This window comes from Nuphar pumila, chromosome 6 (genome assembly GCF_984573655.1).
Source record: "Nuphar pumila chromosome 6, dmNupPumi1.hap1.1, whole genome shotgun sequence".
NCBI classification, from domain to species: Eukaryota; Viridiplantae; Streptophyta; class Magnoliopsida; order Nymphaeales; family Nymphaeaceae; genus Nuphar; species Nuphar pumila.
In genome coordinates, this window is record NC_143254.1 from 16801282 (window position 1) to 16828813 (window position 27532).

Here is a 27532-nt window from a genome sequence, read left to right on the forward strand (position 1 = left end):
AACATTGAAATGGGCTGGATGGTATGCTTCCAAGTAGCCATCTGGAAGATTTGGAATCTTAGGAATGAAAGTGTTTGAAGGAAAACTTGGATCGAGGGAAGCCATTAGAACGGAAATATTTCAGGCAGTCAGAGGGCAGACCTTGAGGATTCTGCAGAATTATGATCCTCCCATATATATATATATATATATATATATATATATATATATATATATATATATATATATATATATATATATATATATATATATATATATATATACTGATTCTGGTGTTGCCGAAACTTTAGACGTTCCAATATCCATTATTGATCAATGTAAATCACTTGAAACCGAGGCTCACTGTTCATGATAGTAACTGGCAGCTTGACAAATGGAATTATAGGACTTCTATGACAAATGGGACAGGCTGTATCATCACTGGAGCTGCCAGATTGTTGATCCTTTGGGAAAGGGATATCTCCTCATGGATGATTTATTGAAGGGAAGAAGAAGCAGCATTTCCTGCAGAAGAAATTATATCTTTTTATCCATTCATGCAAATTTTGACACAATGGGAAAACAATCCGAGAGACAGAAAATTAGGCAAGCCATCAGCACACGATCATTTACATGCCTTCATGGTAGTACTTATGAATCGCTCGAATATGAGAACTAGAAATATGAGCATTTTCAACTTTTTTTTTGTAAATCCAACTATGTGGATGTGCTTGGCATGGTGAATTTGCTAGGAATCAACTGTTGAATCATGTATTTTCGATGAAAAATGTGATTTTTGAATGCTTGAATATTTGATTATGAGCCATTGATTTTAAAACCTTAAAAAAATCTTGTTTATGCATCAAAATTGGATGATTCAAAAGTGGGTTTTTATAAAACCAAGCATGTAGATCACATCCGTACTGTTAGATTCGGGAGAAAAGAAAAGAAAATCCATGAAAATCTCGATTTACGCATTAGTTCTAGTATTCTAGTGACTCGTATTTGTATTACTTGCAATTGCAATAGATAAGGTGTCATATATTGAAAGCAGAAGAAAACTTACTGAGAATTCATTCCACACCAACTGGCGATTCATGTACTCAAAACTGATGGCACGATTCATGCTGGGGGTTCCATAAACAAATCTTGCTCTTAGAGCTGCCTCAATAAGGTTCATGTGCCTGAATGTTGCAAAGTAGCAGAAACTATAAATGTCCAATAACTATTCAAGTGCTCAAGCAATTTGATGTGTATTTTCAAAGCATAAGCTATTAGGCACAAATACTGGCTAGTCGGCCTAAATATTTATATACCCCAGATATGCCAATCCTACCAATTCATATTAGTTTTTAAGAGAAAAAGCAACTGCTGCCAAGATAATTTCTTTCAGAAAACGGCAAATTATAGACCAAAAGGATAAGAGATGTGGCAAAGTACATCTCTCTCTCTCTCTCTCTCTCTCAAAATTAAAATTTCTTCCCCATTTTTAAAGTTTGTACAAGATCTCTACCATCTTTAAGAACATAAATAGTTTGTCATTAAGGATATTTCAGACAAGGGCAGAGGCATAAATATGTGGCTTGAAACAGACACAGAAATACTGGCTAGTTGGTCTAACTTAGTGAAGTAAATATTTATATACCACAGGTATACCAATAATATGAGTTCACCTATGTCATACGGACTTTTCAATATTCATATAGCCTGACGCACCCTGCGGGTGTGTTCAATGTTTCTTGGGTGCGGTCAACCTGCACCCAATGCCAAAAATGTTCAAAATAGACTTGGTCAACACTGACCAATTCCATTTTGGTCCAATTTTTGCATAAAATAAAAAATAAAAAAAGGGCAAAGAAGCACCCCGACCTCTTCTCCACTGCATTCCTCCTCTCATGTTCTCCTTCTCCTGCATTCACTGGCAACAAGACTCTCCAGTGAGGTACATCTCTCTCTCTCTCTCTCTCTCATGCCAGACTCAGGTCTGGATCAGACCTCGATCAAATCTGGCTCAGATCTGGACTAGACTTGGGGTCTGTTTTGACCAAGTTTGAGTCCGACATGGGTCAAATCTGCCCCAAGTGTGAATCTAAGCTAGATCAGAACAGACTTGGGCCTGTTTTGGCCCAAGAATTCAGACCTACTTCTGTTTTGACCCAGGTCTAAGTTAACCTGGGTCAAAGTAGACCCTATTTGACCAGGTAAAACATGTCACGAAATACTAAAAAAAAAGATAATGTCACTAAGTGACAAGAAAATGTACAAACGCAAGAATACAATAAGCCACAAAGGGACAATTGAAAAACATAAAATGAGAAAGAGAGCTAAAATATGAAAAAAATTATTCAAAAGGGCTTCAAGAAGCTTGGAGATTACATGTGGCAAAACTCCTTATTTATACACAAGAGGAGACCCAAGGAGGGGCTCTCATAGGAACATTGGAGCCCCTCCAACATTCATATTTATGACCGTTGGAGGGGTCTCCAACGTTCATATTGTAGGCCCCTCCAATGATGTAAAAAAATAAATAAATAAAAGAAAAAGAAAAAACATATTTCAAATGAATATGCATGAAACATGTGAAAAAACTATTTTACCTCTAATAGATATTACAAAATGTATATATGTCTAGATAGACACATAAACATATATATATAATATATATGTATGGTGTCTCTCTATATATGTAATATAATTTAACACCCTCCCTCAAACACACGGTGAGATCATTGAGAGTTTGCTGAGAAGAAAGTAGAAGTGGGGCGATGGCAATGCTTTGGTGGAAAAGTCCGCTAGTTGATACTCGAAAGTAACATAGGGTAGTTGAATGGTACCTCATAAGAATTCATCTCGAACATAGTGACAATTCATCTCTATATGCTTTGTTCATTCATGGAAGGTGTGGTTGCTATCAATATAAATAGCACTCTTATTGTCGCAACACAACTTTGAAGGAGTAGAAAAAGGACACCCATATCTTTGAGCAAACTTTTCAACCAGACAAGTTCAGTAGTAGTAGTAGTCATTGCTCTATACTCAACCTCTGTAGAAGAAAGGAAAACTTTTTGTTGTTTCTTACATCTTCAAAAAATTAATGAGTCTCAAAGAAAAATACAATAACCTGTTGTAAAAATACAATCATTGGGGTTACAACCCAATCAGAGTCAATATAAGCTATTAAATTAGGAGTTGAAGATGAGGATAAGAATAATCTTTTTGTTATAGTTTTTTTTTAATATTTGAAAATTCTCATGACAACCACCATATGAATTGAAGTAGAAACAGTCTGAAATTGGCTTGCACTATGAAGAACATGAGTAATATCTGGCCTGGTAATAAACAAATATGTTAGCCAATCAACTGACAATAAGGAGTGGGATCTGCTAAAGGAGTTTCATCATTGACTCTCATCTTGGCATTGATTACTTCAAAAGTCTTCACTTTCTTTTCATCAGTTAATCCAGACCAAGCAATAATGTCTGATGCAAGCTTCATCTGAGATAGAACATACCCCCTAGAAGAATATGCAACTTTGATCCCTAAAAAATACCTTAGAAAACTAAGGTCGGACATATCAAAATTATCTTTGAAAATATTTTTAACAAGCTCAATGCCTTTTTTATCATTTTCAGTGATGATCATATCATCAACATATAACAATAAGATAGTTATGTGATCTCCTACAATCTTAACAAATAAAGCAATATTACTATAACAAGAGGTAAAATCAATAGCAATAACAACTTTATTAAAAATATCACACCAATTTTTGGAGCTTGTTTGATACCATAAAGAACTTTGTTAAGTTTGAAAATATTTCCTTTACCAATCTCAAGACCCGGTGGAGGATTCATAAAAACTTCTTCACAAAGATTTTCATTTAAAAACACATTTTTAACATTGAGTTGATAGATAAGCAATTGTTTAATAGATGCTAAGGCTATCAAAGTTTGTACACTAGTCATCCTAGCTACTGAGACAAGGGTTTCCTCATAATCAATTTCATATTTTTGGATGTATCCTTTAGAAACTAACCTAGCTTTGTATATTTCTAATGTCTCATTGCTCTTATTTTTTACCTTATAAATTCATCTACATTCAATAGCCTTTTTTCTTAATGGTTGACTTACGATGGTCCAAGTGTTAGCTTTGTTAAGAGCTTCTAGTTGAAGTCTCGTAACATCAACCAAATGTAGATGTTGTTTGGCCTCTTTAAAGTTGGAAGGCTCATGATACGAGTGTATCATCATTACATAAGTTCTATATGTTAGAGAAAATGAGTTATATGACACGAATTTTTTAGGTCTACTATTCCTAAAAGATCTTCGAAGTTGGGTTTCTTCAACTTAATTTTCCAAGGAGATGTCTTGAGAGTATCTATTGAAGGCACTTTGATGCACATTGCCCTCACGCAGAGTATAAACATGCATATCATTAGGATCCTTATTGTGAGAATCAACAATAGGATGTGACAAATCATTATTTTGATGTGAATTGTCATTACAAGCATGATCACAAATTAAATCACTTTTAGACTTATTTCTTGGTAATAAGTCAAATAAAAAAGAATAATCAATCTCTTTTTTAGATTTTTGAATTTCAAAACCATTTTGTTCTTCAATAAAGGTCATATTTCTTGAGACATAAAGGTTGTTGTTTTATATATCATAACATCTATAACCTTTTCTATTTTTACCATAGCCAATGAAATCACATTTAAGAGCTTTTAGTGATAATTTATCTTGTCCTTTAAAAAGAATAAAGAACTTACAACAAAAAACTCTTAATCTTTTAAAATTTGGAGATATTTTAAACAATTTCTCAAAAAGAGAAACATTTTTTAAAGAAGAGGAGGACATTTGATTCATGAGATAACATGCAGTAAGGATAACTTCGGCCCAAAAATTCTTTGAAACATTTTTAGAAACAATAAGAGTCCTTATTGTTTCAATGAGATGCCTATATTTTCTTTCAGCAAGACTATTTTTTTGAAGAGTTTTTGGACAAGATCTTTGATGTATAATGCCGTTTAGTTTAAGATAGTTTTGAAATAATTTTGATATGTATTCTCCTCCAGAATCGGATCTAAAAATAACTATGTTGCTATGAAATTGATTTTGAATGAGAACATAAAATTCTTTAAAATTGAAAAAGACATTGGATTTGTTTTTAATAAAATACACCCATGTGTATCTAGTAAAATCGTCAATAAAGACAACATAATAGGAGTAGCCTCCTTTGGACATAACGGGTGCCGGTCCCCATACATCGAAATGCACTAGTTCAAACGGTCTTTTGGAAACAAAGTTACTATGTGAATATGGAAGAGAGTGCATTTTCTCAAGGATACAATTATTGCAATTAAATGTTTTTTTATTACAAAGTTTTTCCAAAAATGAAAAAATTACAACTTGAAAATACTAGGATGACTAAGCCTTTTGTGCCAAGTCTCAAGATCTTTAGATTAAATATGATTACAAATAGATTTGGATGACAAAGACAAAGATCCATGTAACATAGGTCTCCTCTTCTATGGCCTTGCCCAATTCGCTTCTCGGATCGAAGATCCTACACATAGCAATTGGTTGGTGAAAAAGATATATTATATCCAAAATCAGGGATTGGAGAGACCAAAAAAAGATTTAAATTGAGTTTTGGAATGATTCTAATTTTTAGAACATGAAATCCTTTGTTTCGACCATAAACTTTTTTAATACTTCACATTCCTTCAACAACTAATGATATTTTATCGACCCTAGAAATGAAGGATTTAAAAGAATTGAGACTTAGTTTTGACAAAAGAAATGCATTTGGAGTCATGTGGAAAGAAGCACCCGAATCAAGAATCCAAGATAACATACCGGGAATTGATGAGATCGCGGCACCAGAAGTGGAAGGTGTGGTACAATTGATCCTCATGAATTGTTGGAGAGTTTTGGTAAGTTGTGCAATGAAGTCTTTTATATCTTCATTTATCTTTGATTCTTTACTTGAATTGCTTAGACACTCTACAATGGAAGTCACCTTTCTTTTGAGTTTAGGACAATTCGGTCGAAGATGACCTAGTTCATTACAATGGTGATAAATGATTTTTCTTCCTCCACCATTATTATTTTTTCAAAAATGATGAGGTTTATATGCCTCATATCATTTTCCGGTCTTGATACTGCATGAAACTCATTGATATCTTTCTTTAGAGCCAAGCAAGTTTCTTCTTGGCATAAGTCGGCTAAAATTTCACTAAGAGGAGTAGTAGCCCTATGAAGAATAGACCCTCTTAGTTGTTCAAATTCGAGACAAAGCCCATGAATAAACTGAAAAAACTTCTCTTTCTCTCTCCATTTGCTCTTGCCTCATAGCAATAGCACTTTCTTCCTATTCTTGTTCGAGAAGGGCAAATTCATCCCATAACAAGGATAAAGCACTATAGTAGTTTTTAATGCTCATGTCTTCTTGCTTAATTTCTTTTATTTTTTCTTGCAAAAAGAATTGCCTAGCAAGGTCTTTTTGAGTGTATATACCTTTCATAAAGAATCAAGCTTCATTTGCTTTATTGAATTTGGCAAGATTGACGCATATTTTGAGCTCCACGTTATTCTTGAACCAAGACAATATCTTGGCATGCTCACTTTCCCAATCTTCAACTTTAAATTAGAATTCTTGAATAACTTTGGTCTTCTCCTCTTCATTCAAGGCATTTTATTTATTTTCTTCCTTTTTCGTAAGCTTTAATTGTGTTTTCAGAATGGTTCCACATACATGTCCCCAAAGTTTTTTTACCTTTGAGGTCGTTTTCTATGGTGGTCACCCACATTCTATAATTTGTTCCATTCAATTTGAATGAAAGATTTATCATTGAGTCTTTGTCGGCCATTTTGAAGAAATTTGATGAAGAACATGATGAATGATACTAAAAAATTACTCAAACATAAGTAAGAGTACCCAAATCATACTTTCTAACTAAGGCTCTTATACTATGTCACAAAACACTAAAGAGCAAAGATAATGTCACTAAGTGACACGGAAATGCAAAGGCATACATGCAATAGGCCACTAATGGGCAAGAATACAACAAGCCACAAAGTGGCAATTAACAAATATAAAAATGAGAAAGAGAAATAAAATATGAAAAATATTATTAAGAAGAGCTTTAAGAAGCTTAGAGAATACATGAGGCAAAGCCCCTTGTTTATACACAAGATGGGCTCCCATAGGAACGTTGGAGCCCCTCCAACGGTCATATTTATGACAGTTAGAGGGGTCCAACGTTCATATGGTGGTCCCCTCCAATGATGTAAAAAAGAAAAAAGAAAAAAAAGATGTAAAGAGAATGCATATTCTAAATGAATATGCGTAGAACATGTGAAAAGATTATTTTACCCTTATTAGGTATTATAATATATATATATTGATAGACACATAGACATATATATAAAATATATCTTTATAGGTGTCTCTCTCTATATGTATATAGATATATAAGTAATATAATTTAACAAAACATAATATATATATCGAGTTTTTTGAAAGTTCCATGTTGCCGCATCCGTAGTGGCTCCCACATCTATGTGACATAGGAGTTCACATTCATTTTTAAGAGAAAATGCAAATGCTTACATGATAATTTCTTTCATAAAACATATATTTGTAAAAAAAAGTGTGGAAAATGTCCATATTTCTAGTTTTCATATTTCAGTTCTCATATTCTAGTGACTATATATATAGACAGATAGAGAAGGAGAGAGATTGCTAGAATTATTTGCACCTACAATATGGTTGGGATTTCATGTTATCAGTTGTTTTGGCTCAATTTGACCTCATAGATGTGTTCAATATGCTCGATTTAGTATAAATTGACTCTTAGATTATGTTGTTTTTAATGAAAAAAAACATGTTTTTATGTTTGGTAAAAATTGATGCATCCATAGTAGTTGATTTTTTTATCGTTGGAAAAAACTATATATATGTTAGATTTCAACGATTCAAAAGCTATTTCCCACTACATAAAACATGTGAATCACATCTATGGTGCTAGATGAGAGAAATAACACTATAAAAGGGATTCAACCTATTTGCTAGGTTGATTGTATTTATAAACAGATGTAGTATATATATATGGGTTAACATTTGTCAATGTTGACACGACCATCCAAATGAACTATTCGTGGGTTGCATTAATCTATTATGACCTCATGGGGTGGATTCAACATGGTCAAAATGCTAGGAACCAACTTTTGGATAATGTGTTTTCAACAAAAAGAATGAATTTATGAGCTAAAAAAATTTCATAATTGTACGTCAGTGATTTTCAAGGGTTATAAAATCATCCCTACACATCATAATCGAATGATGTAGGAGCTAACCACCACTAACCTAAGCATGTAGATCACATTTGTAAGGTTAGTTTCATGAAAAACAACAAGACATTTAACACACACACACACACACACACACACACACACACACACACATATATATATATATATATATATATATATATATATGTGTGTGTGTGTGTGTGTGTGTGTGTGTATTTATTTATTTATACTTATATTTATATATATGTGTGTACCTAGATTTTTTGAGTTTCCATCTAGCACACATGTTGGCCTTGACATATTAGAGTTACATCGATGACTTGTTGAAAATGGGGTAATTTATTCACATGGTATAGATATGAACTTATTGTATTCATACTGTAAGGAGTGAAGTATTTTTTTAATAAATGCTTTTATGTAATGTTGAGAAGTATCTAAATGCCTTCGAAAAACTTTTTAAAAACATAGCCTTTCTATAAAACCTCAAAAGGACCTCAAGAGCATTTCATAAGTGTTTTAGGACTTTTTTAACCAAAACTGATTATTACTCATATATAATCTACAAATCACATCCTCCAAACATTTTCATCCAAAACTAAAAGTTTCAAGCTTTCCAACTAAATAATAGTCAATTTGATCAGACATCAGGGTGAAAAATTATAAGTGAAACAAATTCATTTGTAGATAAAAAAAATAGAAAGTATAAACCATTGACTGATCAAATGTCCAAAGTTGGTTTTATACCCAAAAGAAAATTTATAAAGAAAAATGTTAGTTTTCAAATGCACCAAACCATACATCGATACGATGTGTAGTTTGAGAGTTACAAACAAAATACTTTAAGTTGTCAAGCCATGCCAAAGGATTTGGCGGCAATTATAGAGCTCTCACTACATATTTAGCGACAAATCTAGGGTTTTTTTGTCTAACTTGCTTGTGCAATCTTTTTAAGAGCCATGTGGATATCCCCTCTTCCTTTCAACTCTATACTCACTCAAGTTTTCTCTAAAGTGCAAAAATATGGATTTTCTTGAGGTTTTGAGGGGGGGGGGTCATCCTTTGGGTTTTTAAACCTCCTCCTCCTCTCTCTTCCATGTGAAAGTATCACACAAGCTTGGATTGAAGATCAACCTTCACATCCGAGGATGGGGACCTAAGGTAAACTATAAACTCTTTTATTTTCATTCAAACTCTACTATTTAGTTGCTTTCTTATAATCTTTTCAATATAAAAACCTTTCTTGGGATCTTTTGCCCAATAATTTTCTTTTTTGGAATATTTATTCAAAGGATCTGTTTTCTTGCATGAAGGCTCCTTATCTCGTAAGAGTTTCATTGACTAAAGCTCATAAACTTTGTTGGATTTACATCAAATCGAGCCCATAATGTGGTTATGTTGTTGGATCACCAACAGAAAGGAACTAGGTGTTTCTCATGAGACTTGAGTAAGTTATATTTATTTTTTAAATTTATTATACTTTGTTTTCTTTTATATTTATTGATTTTCTTATGAAACTGAATTGAGCATTGACTTTCCTAACACACATGCCATTCTTGTCTTAAGTCTTGCTTGGGTCGATCCACCATCCAACCTTACCTCACAAATGCACAAAGGAGTTCAAGAAGGCTCAAGGGAAGACTTTTTCAAGTAAAGATTTCAACCTTAATCCAATTACACCTTGTTATTTAAGAGGGAATGACTTAATCTCATACTAAGCAGGTGGATCCCATTACTTTGAAAATGAAGGCAAGTTTTACACCTAAATATTTTATCAATTTTTTTTATATATTCTTTAAAATATCTTTGTTGGTGAATTTTTCATCAACAAATCTCTTGACGACTATGATGGGACCCGCTCTCCTCTATTGTTGAGATTTTTTTAAGAAAAATGCTTCCCTAAGAAATCTTGAACCCCAAACACATCACACACTCACATTGTTAGGGATCAACTTGACATGTAGATTATAGGAATTGAATTTAGCACCCTTGCAATCTCATGAAAACACTTTTAAGCCTTTTACAATGAATTCATGATTCTTAATTAAATCTCGGGATTGATCAATTTCATAAACCATACATGACCTATTTAATAGCCGAGCTTCGTGGGTTTGACTTGAATAGTCATTCAAACCCCTTCCTTTGCTACCAAAACCTAACCCTATCAAATCTAATATGGGTGCCATACCCAACCCATCGACACCCCTACCCTAGTGTGTAAGAAACCCCCTAGCTGAAACTCATAGATGGTTGTTGTTTTGACCATACGAGACTCTATAGATGTTTTGTCTTCTACATTGCCAAAGTAGTAGGAATCAAATAATTGACTATTGGATTGTATTTTGTTGACATACTATGACGGTTAAAATTTTGATTCATTATAAGTTGTTGTCTTTTCAACCCCATTAAAATCTCACATATATGTCAGAATAACATGGTTCAAATATTTATTTTTACTAACCCAAGCATGTACATCACATTTGGAGGGTTCAATGCACAAAAAACATAAAAAAAATTTAAGACATTACAATTAAAGAGTTTCTTACCCTTGAGGGTAGCAAATATTAACCGATTTATATATGTGTATATATATAAAGGAAGATGAACATATTAGGCCTCATTTCTCATTCTGCCTCATAGGTTTTAAGTGTTTTATGATAGATTTGAACTATTAGATGTATTTAGTATGCTAGATTTAGTGTGAAACGACTATTGGATCATGTTTTTTTGATGAAAAAATATGAGTAAGAGAAAAATTGGTACCTTCATCATCATTGAATTTAGATCACCAAAAAAGCATCCAAAAGTCAGTTCCTACTAAACAAAACCTATAAATCACACCTACCATGTTAGACGTGAGAAAAAATACTTAAAACTAAGTTTTTGAAGAGGCCTAACAAAAAAGGTGTCATGAGGAACACAATACTCTCACACACATGTGTGTATATATATATATATAGATAGATAGATAGATAGATAGATAGATATATAGAGAGAGAGAGAGGAATGGTCCACCCCTTCAAAATATGTATGCTACATGTATTATTTGACAAATATGACCATATGGGGTGTGGTTTTCGTGGTTTAAAACATAAAAACAATTTATTGGATCAAAGTTTTTTGTTGCAATTTTATAATATAAATTTTTTTTGACCCTCTATGAATCTTACTTTCATATTTAATCCAATATTCACATGTTTTCAAGCATGGAGATCACATTTGTTAAGAAACGTACTTAACATGCCAAGTTTGAAGATGATGACAAGGGGTAGACCATTTAGTGGCTTGCTCCGAAGGAGATATATGTAGAGCTACCCCTTTTCACATATATATATATATATATATATATATATATATATATATATATATATATATGCGTGTGTGTGTGTGTGGAGAGGATAAATATTTGCTACTAATAAAGGTACTGAACTAATGACCTATAAATTAGAAGTGCAAGTTGTATTGACTCAATCTAGCCACATAGATGTGTTCAACATGGTTTGTTTGCTAAGTATCAATCCTTGGATTGTGCTTTTATGATGTAAAAATGTAATCTTTTCAAAACCAAAATGTTGGTACATTGTGAGCCGTTGATTCTTTAACCCCTTTTAAAACCTAATTAATTATCATAATTCCATGATTCAAAATAAACTTCACACTAAACAAACCATGCATATCATATCAGTAACATTTAATCTATAAATGTTTATTTTTTTTTAAAGAAAATTGTAATTTCTACTCATTAGTTTCTTACCTTTATATATATATATATGTGTGTGTGTGTGTGTGTGTGTGTGTGTGATATGATCAATTTCACCAACAATTGAGTTGGGATTCATGATAATAGTTGTTTTTATTCAAATTGATTTCATAGATGTGTTCAACATGTTCTATTATGTACAAAATGACTATTGGAACATGTTTTTTTTTTGAAAAACTTATTTTTTGTGAGTTGAGAAAATCGATGCATTCATAGCCGTTGATGTTTGGATCGTTGGGAAAACCTACATACAAGTCAGATTCCAACAATAAAAAAAGTAGTTCCCACTAAATAAAACATATAGATTATAATTGTGGTGTTATATGTGAGAAAAAACTTCCCATAAGGGTTTCTACCCATTTGTTAGGTCGATTGTGTTTGCAATCAATTGTAACAATATATATATATATATATATATATATATATATATATATATATATATATATATATATGTGTGTGTGTGTGTGTGTGTGTGTGTGGGGGGGGGGGTGTTAAATATTTGGTACAAATAAAGGTACAAAAGTATTGAATATGAATTACGTTGTTTGCATTTTTTCATATTTTTTGTAGATTATATCTTATGGATGTGATCTATAATGTTTATTTATTGGGAAATGGGTTTTGAATCATGTGTTTGTGACATTTAAGTAAGTTTTTAAAAGATTAAAAAAATCAATGACCCACAATGTATGAAAGTTTCACGACTTTAAAGTTTATATTGTTACGTTGAAAATACACAATCCAAACTTCATTCTTAGTTGACAAAAAGTATTGAATGGTGAATTTATACAACTTCTACCTGTGATTTAGGTTCAATAGTTCCAAACCTTCATTATTACCAAATATAAACCCTATGCAATTACATGTGTTTGTTCGCTAAATTTTATAATTTCGTTTGGGATATCATTTTTGTAAAAAAATGAAAGGCAGTTAGGCTAGTCTATTAGTGTATTTAAAAGGTAACCCATGGTAAGTTTTTGTTGCCACTCAAGAGATTTGTATACAGTTTTATTTACAAAGTCTCCTTACATTTCAATTGATCTCTTATGCATTCATTATGTTGTTGAAATTGAAGCACAATAAGATGAGTGGTGATTTTAGTGTTCATATACATTCAATCATTATGGCCATGCTTGAATCAATGGATAAATGTTGCTCGGACACAACAAACAACACTTGTGTTGAACTGATGACTCAATGAAAACGAGCTGGTGAGGTGTTGTTTATCTGATATGGTACACACATGAACTGCATACCAAACATGGTACAACACTTGATTAGGGACTAGTCTATCCCAATCTCAATGTGTTCCATCATCCAAGCATGCCTTGAGGGTAAATTTGTGTTGCCAATCCGCACACGATTCTAAATCCAATGTGATCTCAAATTGCATGAATTAGGTGTTGGAAAATATGATAGGTCAACATACTAAAAATAAACTATAAATTTTATAATATTACACTATTATAATAAATATTATTAATAAAGTATGACATATCCATATATATTAAAATTAAGTATAAAATTTAATTGCCATGTTTTATGATAAACAATAACATTTCTTATATTTTTTTTTACTTATTTGAAATAATCATATTTATGACAACAATCATACACTTTTATACACGATTCATATGACATGTCAATTTAAATATGCAAGTAAAATCTTCACGATTAAATAAATATTATAAGTCAATATACGAGATCATTTATAATCAATTAAAATATTTAAGCATATATAGATAGATACAATTTCAAACATTATATACTTGCAGTTAGAAACAAATATGTAATATCGATATGATTTTGATTAAGATAAAAATAAGATCAAACTAATTTGTTATAAAATTTTGGTCATGTAAAGAAAGATTTTACTTGTAGTTGAAAAGGGCATGATTTAAATATCCCAACAAGCTTTCCAATGCATTAAAATCATGAAATTCTAACATACGGTTGTGATGTTATGCTTTTCACAAATTGTCTATGTTAAGAGGTACCAAAATTTGGGTTATGGTCCATCCCAAATATAGGTATAAGGTACACACATGAATTTGAATAATAATATATATAAATTGGTAATCACATAAAAAAAGCATACTTTCCACCAAATAAAACTTCTCAATCTCAACTGATTGATAAGAAAAAAAGGCACAAAGCTATATCAACTTACTTCAACTTGAATCAACATAAAAAAAGAGAGATTAAAACCTTTGTGTTCACCATAGGTTTAGGAGCATATCGAATTGGGTGAATTCATGCTTCCCTCTTGACTACATGAAATAATGCTATAAAAGAGAGTTTCTTTATCGCTCTTCTTCAGGGTGAGACCCTCTACGTACAAAGTATAGAGATTTCAATCTTCCATTAAAAAAGTTGCCCCAATTAATGTCGGCCTTCAACTATACTTTTTTAATTAACAAGGTCATCCTTCATTATATATTATTTTTAATCAAAACAAGACTCTAAAAGATAAAAAAATTTTAAAAAAACAAAAAATAAAATTTAACAAACATATTGATTATAAACATGTTTGAAAACAAGATTTATAAAAAAACTTGTTTGGCAAATTGAACTCACTAATGCCTATTTATTAGTATATTAATTAGGATCACATTAAAATACATAGTATAAGTTTGACCTTAATATAATGCGCTTGTCACTATTACGGGCATTTAAAAAGCTTTACTTACCTAGTATATAAAGTTATAAACATTCAATATTAATATAAGACACTGACAGTGTGGATTGGTTCACCTCCTCAAGGCCTTATCTTCGTAATACCCTACTGCAGGACCAACTAACCCAATATTTACCCATATCTTGATGTGTGAAACATGCATACGCGGTCAGACAAGTGGACATGGAAACCAGCATGTACGGTCAATAGTTCAATATTATGTCAATATTTATTAACATTTTAAGCATTATTTCAATAAAAAAACGTCAAAACATCAAATAAATGTTTTTTTGTTGATTAAAAAAAAATAAAAGTTTTATGTCGTGTCACAATTTCAACAAATTTGTAAACTTTCGAGTTGAATCCGTGTTACGCATCTTCGTGTCAACGTGTCCTTGTGACATAACCAAAGAATCTGCTTTTCTGGAATTGTGCCAAAGGATGTGTACCCTAGTGTATCGAACTCGTTCCATCATTCAACTTGAACGTCTTTAAGCCGACCCACCTTACAAGATGCGTGGAACGTGCCCTAACCTTTTGCTAACCCAACAACGGGAGACCTGTTCCGTCCACGACCAATGCTCACCCAAAGTTTTTGGTAATTTCAGACTGCGCCACGTCATATTCCCGCCAAAACCTAGGTCACCATCCCTTTTGCTTTCCCGCCAAAAACACCCAGGTTGACTGAAGATCACTTCCCTCAAAGAAGGCGAACCATCGAGACCTTGTTGGATCTCTCTCTCTCTCTCTCTCTCTCTCTCTCTATATATATATATATATATATACAAGAGACTCCATTGCTCTCTCTCTCTTTTTTCTTTGTGGAAGAGACGCCATTCTTCTCTCTCTCCCTCTAAACAGAGATGGATCTCAGCGAGGAGATGATGTTGTCATCCAAGCGAACGTTCATGGAGTTCCTTGATGAAGATGTAAAGAAAAGTCTTAATCCCCCACAATCTCTCTCTCTCTCTCTCTATGCAACAAATGATTTTGGATTTACTGTCTACTGTAGGCGGGAAGAGGAATCTACATGGAGAAGATAAGGAGCATGATCAGCCAAGGCCGCCACCGCCTGCTCGTCGACCTCTCTGATCTCCGCAACTTCAACCACGACCTCACTCGCAGGTCTCTCTCTCTCTATATATATATATTGTGGGTGTTACTGATTCTCTTGATTTCGGTTGTTCGATTTAGGTTGATCAGAAATCCGGGCGATTACATGCAAGCATTCTCGGACGCTCTCACGGAGGTAACGAGAAACGTGAATCCCAAGTATCTGCAGGAAGATGAGCGGGTGCTCGTGGGGTTTCAGGGCCAATTTGGGTTCCACAAGGTTACTCCGAGGGAGCTTCTATCTCCTTTTCTCGGCACCATGGCCTGCGTCGAGGGCATTGTTACCAAATGTCAGTTGATTCGTTCCCCCATTCTTCCGCTAATGTTTGCGCACTTGTTTTTCGTGTTTCTTGATTAAAAACGCCTTTTGATAGAGAATACCAGCATATAATACAAATGCACGATGTTGTTTGGTAAACATAGGTCTCATTTAGTACCTGAAATGCTAATACGATTCCGGAAAATATGGGGAATTGGTCAAATTGGACTCTCATTGGGAATTATTGAATGGGTGGAATTGCTACATACTATTGTTCTCTTTTATAGTTTGTAGATCTTACTTGGAGTAGGAAAATTTATCGACTGATCTGGTTTAACATGGATCAATTTTACAAGAAAATCAGATTGATTCCAAAAACTGTTCATCATCAATCTGAACCATTTTTCACAGTATTAAATATTTTCATCTCTCTTGTCATTGTTCTTTTTAGCGTCAAACGGGATACTAAGCTGCCTGGAGTTGCTTATTAGAAAAAAAAAGTTTGTTTTTTCAGTGGCTTCATTTGAACATAATCCCGTTTTTTCTTTTGCTCATTTTTTATGCAGGCTCATTGGTAAGGCCTAAGGTTGTCAAAAGCGTTCATTTCTGTCCAGCTACAGGGGACTTCATGTCTCGCGAATATCGCGATATTACATCCAACATGGGTTTACCGACTGGATCAGTGTATCCTACCAGGGTAAAAATTAAAAGATCTTTGCTGCACTTTTATCCAAGTTATATTACAAAATTTTATTCTTTATACAGAATGATGTAATGGGATCAGACAAAAACTATAGACATGTTTTTTATTCTCTCTGTTATTGACTTTGACATTTAGCAGCCAATGATGTGCTGCATGCAGATGACAATTCAATCTGCTTGTGTTGTGCATCACATAAAAATGGTGCATGAAGTAGATATTCTCAAAATAAATGCAAAACATTTCATTAAGCATATACATCTGGGCTATTCCATTTGAATTACTGTGATTCATTATGAAATACAATGCAGGATGACAATGGAAACCTGTTGGTTACTGAGTATGGGTTGTGCAAGTATAAAGATCACCAAACTTTGTCAATCCAGGAGGTCCCCGAGAATTCTGCTCCTGGTCAGCTTCCAAGATCAGTAGATGTCATTGTAGAGGATGATCTGGTAGATTCATGCAAGCCTGGAGATCGTGTTGCAATTGTTGGAATCTACAAGGCTTTGCCTGGAAAGAGCAAAGGGAGCGTGAACGGGGTGTTCAGGTTTCTAAACAATCCTTCTTCCGTTTCTTATGCTGCTTTTGGACAATAATACATCATGATGCTTATATAAAATCTGCTGCAATAGGACTATTCTTATTGCAAACAATGTGTATCTGCTCAACAAAGAAGTAAATGCCCCAGTTTTCACTAGTGATGATATAAAGAACATCAAAAGAATCGGAAACAGATCTGATGCATTTGATATACTGGGAGATTCACTTGCACCATCTATATATGGGCATTCATGGATAAAAAAAGCCGTAATTCTGCTGATGCTCGGTGGAGTGGAGAAGAACCTTCCGAATGGTACACACTTGAGAGGGTATGCATGTATTTTCTTCATGATCAGTTCAGTTACAGTCATGTCTTACATGGTGAAAGTTGGCACACATATTTTACAGTGACATAAATATGATGATGGTTGGTGATCCGTCTGTGGCAAAGTCTCAGCTTCTAAGGGCTATCATGAACATTGCACCACTGGCTATATCAACAACAGGTCGTGGCTCTTCTGGTGTTGGTCTCACAGCTGCTGTTACCTCAGACCAAGAAACAGGCAAGTGTTTCCACAATAGATGCACACACAGGCTTGAACATTGTTGGCAGTTAGAATGAGACTAATATGATATTTTTTTCCAGGGGAGAGAAGACTGGAAGCTGGTGCCATGGTTCTTGCTGATCGAGGTGTTGTATGCATTGATGAATTTGACAAGATGAGTGATCAAGATCGCGTGGCCATACATGAAGCCATGGAGCAACAGACCGTGACAATTGCCAAAGCTGGTATCCATGCATCTTTAAATGCCAGGTGCAGTGTAGTTGCAGCTGCTAATCCTATATATGGATCTGTAAGTTCTCATCCTATGGTGCTGTTTTGGTCTCTAATGGAATCATCTGTGAAAGTTTTCCTCTTATCATATGGCTATAAAGTTCAATTATTATTCCAGTATATTTTATATACTTTTGCTGGAATTATCTGTATGTCTTCCTTTTTTAATTGAATTATACGTCCAGTAAATTTCATCTATCGAGTCACCAAATTGTAATTTGTATTAAGCCCATCTTTTGGAAACCAAGAATGTAATGTGGTCAACATGATATGCAATTGGATATGCTCATCATTCTTGCAAAATTGTGTGTCCTGATCATCTAGATCATCAATATTGGATCTAATGACTTCAATGGATGTATGTTTTTTATACTAGGTCCTTGTCAGCTAATGGAAGAGTTTATCTTAAGTTCCTGATCAATGATGTCATGAATAACTGTGCAGTATGATCGTTCATTGACTCCAACGAAGAATATTGGCCTTCCTGACTCATTACTATCTCGTTTTGATTTGTTATTTATTGTGCTCGACCAAATGGATCCTGAGATTGATCGTCAAATTTCAGAGCATGTATTACGAATGCATCGATATCGTTCTGCAACAGAAGATGGAGGTACAAGAATGTGTCAAGCCATATTACAGCTTTTCCTTGTGATGCAAACTAGAAGCTTATGATACATTTTTACTTTCATAGGTATGACATCACTGGATGAGAATTCAAGATATGTTGAAGATGATGAGACCGATGCCACAACATCCATTTTTGTCAAGTACAACAGAATGCTTCATGGTGAAAAAAGAACAAAAAGGTTCAAGAAAGAAACTCTCACAACCAAATTTCTGAAAAAATATATACATTATGCAAAAAGCAGGCATCAACCTGTGCTGACCGATGAGGTAACTTGATACTGTTTCCTTTTAGGCTCTTATATGTATTTATGCCATGATCATGCATCACAACGCATACTTGTTTTTGGCCTTGAAGATTATGAATTCTTGTTTGAACCATAGTTGTATTGTACATTGTCAAAACTGGCCATCATCATTTTGAACTTTGTTCTTAAGTCTCTTTGCTTAATTCTATGCCGTAGGCATCAGATTGTATTTCAACAGCATATGCTGAACTTCGGAATGCAAATCCAAATGAAAAGGTTGACTCTGACATTTATTCTATATCAATCAACCTCCTATGTTTCTCAAGAAGTTTCATATGTTGATGGAGATGTGGTTGCCCTGCAGTCTGGAGGTGGAACCCTTCCAATAACTGCAAGGACCTTAGAGACTATCATTCGACTTTCAACTGCACATGCTAAATTGAAGTTGAGAAGTGAGGTACTGTCTTCCATGTATATAACTATCTTCAAATAGGTTTATCACAGATTTCATGCGAACATACATGCAAGGATATATGCTATATGTCATGTCGACTTAAGTTAGTGTATGTGGCATTTTTTGAAAATTTGAAAAGAGAAACATGGGAGCATGCTGGGAAGAGAGCTGCTAGATTATTTTGATCCTGCTTTGCTTGTAGGTTCTAAAGGTTGACGTTGAGTCTGCCCTTAAAGTTCTGAACTTTGCCATTTACCATCAAGAGCTAACAGACATGGAAGAACGTGAACATGAAAGAGAGAGGGAACAAGAAAGGAAACATAGAGCAGATCGTGATGAAGGCAGCAATGTTGATTCATACCACCATGCTCGGCCATCAAATGGTGTAAAGTGAGTAAACTCCTAATGAAGGTCCTACTTCCTGTGCTAGACTGCTAGTCTTTTTTATTCCTGAATCTTATAGTTATCACTTGGTAAGAGAAGACATTTTACCTCTTCATTCTCTCTTTGAGTCTACATATGCAGTCTCAGTATCTTATTTTGTATTGAATCATGATTTCCGTCTCATATCCATAGGTCTGCAAAGGAGCTGAGCCTTGGCAGGTTTGCTCTCTAAATGAGTCTGAACCATTTGTTCAAGCTCCAGCTCATTTTGTTTGATGTGATCAAATGTTTGAATGACAGAATAAATAATAATACTGGAAACCATCATTACATACTGTGTTCTTAAATTGTTCATATGACATTTTTTACTGATTTCTTTCTTAAAAAGGGAAAATTATATATTTCCAGTCTTAAAGCACAATAATAAAGACCAATATGAGTTTGGGATATGCAATTGAAGGTCTAAAACGTTTAAAATAAACAGACAATTGAGAATGAAAGCAAGAGACAGAATTAGATAAAGCTTCTACAATAATCTCCATAAATGGAAAGCTTACTCACATTTTCTTCATTAATAGATTAGCAGGTATTCAAGCTACAGTTACTGGTTGGTATCCAGTTTAAGCTTGAAATGAGGTTAAGGAATGAATGACAATATAGACTTTGCAAAATGTTCAGTCATAAACTAAGTATCATAAGTAGTTGTCTTCTAATAGTAAATGCAACCCATGTTTGATATTCAAAAGAATTGTGTTTCATCAATGCTTAATTGAGCTACATTTGTTTTTCCATTACAATGCTTCTTTGTTTATAAAAATGTCATAATGATTTTCTTAATGCACTTTAAGTGTCTCAGACCGAGCCTTCGGAATGAGGCATGCGCATTGCGGAGCTCTACTGAGTGGAAAATGCATCGAGTGTAGGAATGCGCGATATGCGTTGGCTTGATCGATGATGCGCGGTGGTAGCATGGCACACGATAGGCAACAATATCATCGTTAGTGCATCACTGTATGGCAGCACAGACGTGGAACATTGTTTGGTTAAGCAGTGCCAGCAGATTAAAGGATATATTGCTTTTGGATATTTGGTTGATGACCTCTCGGTTTGTAGGAGTTTCTCACGCGTAGTGTTTGGATGCACGGGGGTGCATGTTGGTTAGGGTTAATTCCCTCAAGGATCACCTTAGGTGATTCCAATCGAGTATGGTGACTTGTGGTTAGGCGAGTGAATGTCTAGGCGTCAGTGAACGAGTCTGGATGGTGCTGTTCGCTATGATGTTAAATCATCAATTGGCCTTCGAATTGGGGGCCACAAGGTCTTGTTCCTTCAGTGGTGAGGTTTGGCGTAACGTGCGCATGGAGTCTCAATACGCTTCATGGCACGCAAGGTTATGGCAAGTTTGTGCTCTTTTCGGATGTGATAGCTGGTATGAGATAACTATGCACTAAGTGGCATAGACTAGATAGAATACACGTTTAAAGATGCTCTTGATCAACTTTTGCTAGGCAGTCATGCATAAGGTGGTGCCCAGGGCCATTGAAATGATTTAGCACATGAAAAAGTGTTGTTATGCGGCCTTTGGCCATTAGGCTAGCCAGATTGGGTAGTTTGGTGCGTCGCGGGTTTGCGAAACATTTTATGCTCGTGACAAATTAGCTGCGAGTGAGCGGCTGGAAAGGCTTGCGGCGGTAATGAAGGATCATCGCGCCACATTGGCCTATTGAAGAAATAAACCTATGACAAATTGGCATTAGAGCAAAAAGATTCACGGAGACCTTGTTATTCATTGAGTGTCGTTGAGTGCGATACTGAAGGGGACAGTGATGGTTTATCTTGGTTACGCAAATTTGCGCAGCTGAAGTGTTATTGACCAAGAACAAAAGCAAGATGTTGACATGGTGGTATGAGTCATCTTGTCGATGATAAGCAAAAGTATAAGGTTGTTCAGTTGGCTAAGGGAACATGGATAAGTAAATATTCTTACCAGTTGTGCGTTAAGGTTGTGCATGCAGAGAATGCACGTTGGATGGATTTACACCTTTAGGTATGGATGACTCAACTAAAATTTCTATATTCTCTCTTAATATTGTGGGTTAATGAGGTGCCCATCTTGAGCAAAATTCTCTTGTTTTTGTTCCTTGAGTTGGCAATTACGGAAAAAGTTGTTCGTGGCTCGTTGGTTTAGTTTCTGTGAGAACGTTTTGTTGACTCTTGACAAGAGTTGTAGTATGCTGACTCTGAATGATAGTTGCGGCGTTGGGTCAAGGTGCCTTCATGTGGACGAGTGCTCAGGAAGATGCTTTGAAGGACCGCTTTGGGGTGATACGCAAGTAGGCGTCCCCCACTTGGGGACTAGTTTGGATTGTTGGAAAACTGCAAGTTGGTGCTTTAATAAAGTTGATATCCTTACGACACGCGTTGGTGGTTGTCTTTCTCTGCGAGGACCACGAAGAGCTAGGAATTGTCCTTGCTGGGGTCGGAAGGCATCCCAGACATGAGCATGAAGATGACAAGTTTGTAGGATGACCCGCTTGTGTATGTGACTATACGGGGGTCCTACGAACAAAGAATGCTTGATGTTGATGGAGCGAAAGATCGTTGTCTAAGTGATCAAAGGCGCGTTAAAAAATGTGACTTGTCGTATTAAAGGTTGCGATGATGGTGGATGAAAACCAGAACAAGTTGAGTATGATGAAGAGAATGAGTAAACCAAAGATAAGTACAAAAGAAAATTGACATATCAGTTAAGACCATAGTTATCAAAAACGCGCCTTGAGGCGCAGAAGGCGCGCGGGGCCCTCTGTGCCTCAAGGCGCAAGCCTGAGGCGCAATTTTTTTTTTACTTTCCAACAAGATTTCTGAGACATAATCAACAAAGTTTTTGTAGGTTAATCTCATATATTTTCCTGTAATAAATTTCTTAATATATTACTATATTTTAACTTTTGTTGGTTAATCTCGTATATTTTTCAGTTATTTCAGTCATGTAATTAGTTTCTTAATATATTTTAACTTTTGTTGGTTAATCTCATATATTTTTCAGCTATGTAATCAGTTTTTTAGTTACTTTTATATGTTAATCTCATATTTTTTAGAATAATCTCATATATTTTAACTTTTGTAGGTTAATCTCATATATTTTCCAGTTATGTAAACAGTTTCTTAGTATATTTTAACTTTTGTTGGTTAATCTCATATATTTGCCGGTTATGTAATCAGTTTTTAGTTACTTTTATATGTTAATCTCATGTTTTTTAGAATAATCTCATATATTTTAACTTTTGTAGGTTAATCTCATATATTTTTTAGTTTTTTCAGTTATATTATCAGTTTCTTAGTATATTTTAATTTTTGTTGGTTAATTTCATATATTTTCTAGTTATGTAATCATTTTTTAGTTACTTTTATATGTTTATCTCACATTTTTTAGAATAATCTCATATATTTTCCAGTTATTTCAGTTATGTAATCAATTTCTTAGTATATTTTAACTTTTTGGAGTTAATCTCATATATTTTTTAGTTATGTAATCAGTTTTTTAGTTACTTTTATATGTTAATCTCATATTTTTTAGAATAATCTCATATATTTTAACTTTTGTAGGTTAATCTCATATATTTTCCAGTTATGTAATCGTTTTCTTGGTATATTCTATCTTTTGTTGGTTAATATCGTATATTTTTCAGTTATGTAATCATTTTTTAGTTACTTTTATATGTTAATCTCATATTTTTTAGAATAATCTCATATATTTTAACTTTTGTAGGATAATCTCATATATTTTACGGTTATTTCAGTTATGTAATCAGTTTCTTAGTATATTTTAACTTTTTTTGGTTAATTTCATATATTTTTCGGTTATGTAATCAGTTTTTTAGTTACTTTTATATGTTAATCTCATATTTTTTAGTACTTATTTGAGATTTTCTATTTCTTATTGGTTGTTATTTCATCAATAAAGCATTTCTTTATTTATTTGTATTTTTATATATTTTTTTTATAAAGTTTTTAAAGTTTTCAAAAAAAAAATTTGAGGCTTACGCTTTACGCCTCGCCTCGGTTTTTGGTGGAGCGCCTTGCCACGCCTCAACGCTTTTCACAACATTGGTTAAGACTGTGTTCTTACCTGCATCGACATTGTCGAGTACACCAATGGTTTGGGTAGGGGAGAATGTCCCGGACCGAGCCTTCGAAATGGAGCATGCGTAGTGCGGAGCTCTATTAAGTGAAAAATGCATAGAGTATAGGAACACACATTATGTGTTGGCTTGATTGGTGACGTGCGATGGTAGCATGGCACACGATAGGCAACAATCGGTATCGTCGTTAGTGCATCACTGTGTGACGGCATATACATGGAGCGTTGTTTGGTTAGGCAGAGCCTGCGGATCAAACGATGTTGCATTTGAAAATTGTTGATGACCTCTCGACTTACAAGAGTTTCTCACGCGTTGTGTTTGGATGCACGGGGTGCATGTTGGTTAGGGTTAATTCCCTCAGGGATCACCTTATGTGATTCCAATCGAGTATGGTGACTTGTGGCTAGGTGAGTGAATGTCTAGGCGTCGGCGAACGAGTCCGGATGGTGCTGTTCGCTATGGTGTTAAATCATCAATTGGTCTTCGGATTGGAGGCTGCAAGGTCTTGTTCCTTCGGTGGTGAAGTTTGGTGTAGCGTGTGTATGGAATCACAATACACTCCATGGCACGCAAGGCTAAAACAAGTTTGTTCCCTTTTTGGAAGTGATAGCGGCATGGATTATATAAAATATGCATTTGAAGATGCTTTTGATCAACTTTCACTAGGCAGCTGCGCATGAGGAGGTGCGTAGGACCAATGAAATGATTTATGAAAAAGTGTTGATACGCGACCTTTGGCTGTTAGACTGGCTAGATTGGGCATGTTACGGGTTTGCGAAACATTCTATGCTTGTGACAAATTAGCTGTGAGTGAGCCGTCGAAAAGGCTTGCGGCGGTAAGGAAGGACCGTCACCCCACACTGGCCTACCGAGACAGTAAGATTCACATAGGAAAGCTTGCTGCCTGGGGTTTCTTATTTTCAGCATTTTCTATGTTTATAGTGTTCTTATTTGAACGCATGATGCATGCAGTGGAACAGCAGATCCTATGGAAATGGATGCCTCAGCTGAAGTGCCTGATGTGGATATTCCTGCTGAAAGGTACCTTGCTTTTCCCTTCATTCCCCAAAGTTCCCTTGAGCTTGGCAATGTTGAGCTTGTGGTTATAACAGTAATTTCTTGAAAGTTAAGCGTGGAGTTAAAAAACAAAATAAATGAAGGTTAAATGTTATTAACAACCATTGCCATGGGTTTTGCAGACTCGATAGATTTAATCTTAAATTTAGTGCACATATGCGAGCGACCCATCTGGAGGTCATCTCAGTTGCAGAGATTGAACAGATTGTTAACTTGGGGACTATACCACCTTACACAAGGCCAGAGATAACGGTCATGTTACAGGTATGTTTTGATGTAAGCAGGAAGAATATGGAATTACCTACAAAGCTGTTCATAGATCAATTTATTCCTGATTTTGGTGGCAATTGGATTACTTGGTCACCTCCCTGATTTCATACATTACCAATCACCAAGGATTGTAGTGCTACAAGCAACTTAAGTTTTTTGGTCCTTTTGGCAGAAACTTCAATCGGATAATCGAGTCATGATAGTTGGAGAAGCCGTGCATCTTGTTTGATTGAACGCAGAAAGACGCGGCAGCCTATGAATTCCTCCACAAGGTTGGTCATTTCACTCTTATGATCCATTTGAAGGTTGGTGCATTCAAAAAATTCTGGACACAAGCAATTCCGTACACGCATAAGATGTAATGCACAGTGTTATGCTAACCTTTTTCTTGTTGTAGTTTACATCATTGGAGTTGTAACTCTCCCCAAGGTTTATGGTTGTTTAATTGTTTCTGATAATGCAAACGTGGGCTCACATGACCCCAAGTGGGTTAACACTGACTGAGAAACTAGGCGAACCACTTGTGGCTTGTAAAGAGGTTGCTTGAACTCATGAAATAGGCTCCCAAAGCCAAAGATGAATGAGTGGTTTGGCTTGCCTCATTTAGGCTCATTAACTAGTAATAAATGTATTTTACATATATTTCATATCACAGTGCAGATGGCTGAAGTGTTTGGCTTGCAAACCAAGTTTAGAGTTCAAATCCTATTGCTTACAGCTTTGATACGATGTATTTATTTTGGAAATGAGCCAGTTTGAGCTTCCCTTAGTAGGTCTAAGGTCTAAACTCTATTATTTTCAATTTTGGAAAGTGTTAATTTTTTTTTTCAAACGAGCCAGCTGAACCTCAGCTTGCTGCAAGAACAAGCCGAGCTTAACTCCTAATAAATTTTCATATTGATCAAATAAGGCTCACAACCGTGGCTTTCTACCATAGAGCATGATACAGTTGAGTGAAACACCCCAACACAAATCCACTCCCACACCACAACACGCTCATGCCTATCTCACAGTGACACCATTTAAAGGGTATGTCATGGGTAACATGATCGGACACGTTATGCCATGGAGGCATGATTCTGACATGTATCGGTATTATTTTAATAATATTTTTATACTTTTAAATGATATTTTAACAAAAATGTATATTTGTATATTTTGGTTATCTTTTTATTTTTTCAAAAAATGTTCGAATTCACATGTCAAGTCTTACCCATATCTTTGTGACAGTCCCACATACAGACGCCCACACGCATGCCTTGTTATACTATTTCACATAGGGATGGCAGTAGACCCGGGCGGGGGACAAGGTCTCTACCGTTGTCGCCCTGTCTCAAAATCCGGACCTCTATCCCGCCTCCATCCCTGCATGGGTTTGGATTTTAACCTTCATCCCTGCTTGGGCAGGGGAAAGGGTAAGTCCATACTTGTTCTTATACTATTTCACATAGGGATGGCAGTAGACCCGGGTGGGGGACAAGGTCTCCACCATCGCCCTGTCTCAAAATCCGGACTTCTATCCTCGCCTCCCTCCATCCCGGCCTCCCTCCATCCCGGCAGTAGACCCGGGCGGGGGACAAGGTCTCTACCGTTGTCGCCCTGTCTCAAAATCTGGACCTCTATCCCCGCCTCCATCCCTGCATGGGTTTGGATTTTAACCTTCATCCCTGCTTCGGCAGGGGAAAGGGTAAGTCCATACTTGTTCTTATACTATTTCACATAGGGATGGCAGTAGACCCGGGTGGGGGACAAGGTCTCCACCGTCGCCCTGTCTCAAAATCCGGACTTCTATCCCTGCCTCCCTCCATCCCGGCAGTAGACTCGGGTTGGGGACAAGGTCTCCACCATCGCCCTGTCTCAAAATCCGGACCTCTATCCCCGCCTCCATCCCTGCATGGGTTTGGATTTTAACCTTCATCCCTGCTTGGGCAGGGGAAAGCGTAAGTCCATACCCACCTCCATCTCAGCACAGGTTTTGATTTTAACCTTTATCACTGCCTTCATCCCCGTTTCATGTCCTCCATCCCCAGTGCAAATGAGGTGAGGTGGGGTGGGGCCCTGTTTACCCCCAGTCCACTGCCGTCCCTAATTTCTTCACTTAGATCACAAGTTAACAAATGAAAGGACATTGGGAGTTCCTTTACAGAG

At 35.3% G+C, this 27532-nt stretch overlaps 1 protein-coding gene across 1 annotated transcript; it reads left to right on the forward strand.

Moving 5' to 3' along the window:
* The first annotated feature begins 15594 nt into the window (after nt 1-15594).
* Nucleotides 15595-25613, forward strand: LOC149834132 (DNA replication licensing factor MCM3 homolog 1-like). Its single transcript, XM_090009286.1, has 16 exons — nt 15595-15660; nt 15744-15856; nt 15926-16134; nt 16670-16800; nt 17115-17353; nt 17439-17675; nt 17755-17909; nt 17993-18201; nt 18627-18795; nt 18877-19079; nt 19274-19333; nt 19422-19514; nt 19714-19901; nt 25010-25078; nt 25237-25378; nt 25557-25613. Exons 1-16 carry the CDS (start codon nt 15595-15597, stop codon nt 25611-25613), a joined length of 2340 nt encoding a protein of 779 aa, XP_089865412.1.
* Nucleotides 25614-27532: the final 1919 nt, after the last annotated feature.

What these genes read in the sequence shown, in the direction of transcription:
- LOC149834132 (XM_090009286.1), top strand. Translation starts at nt 15,595, where the DNA reads ATGGATCTCAGCGAGGAGATGATGTTGTCATCCAAGCGAACGTTCATG. An exon ending in AACCACGACCTCACTCGCAG is followed by an intron (nt 15,857 to 15,925) that starts GTCTCTCTCTCT and finishes TGTTCGATTTAG; the next exon opens with GTTGATCAGAAATCCGGGCG. An exon ending in AATTGAAGTTGAGAAGTGAG is followed by an intron (nt 19,515 to 19,713) that starts GTACTGTCTTCC and finishes CTTTGCTTGTAG; the next exon opens with GTTCTAAAGGTTGACGTTGA.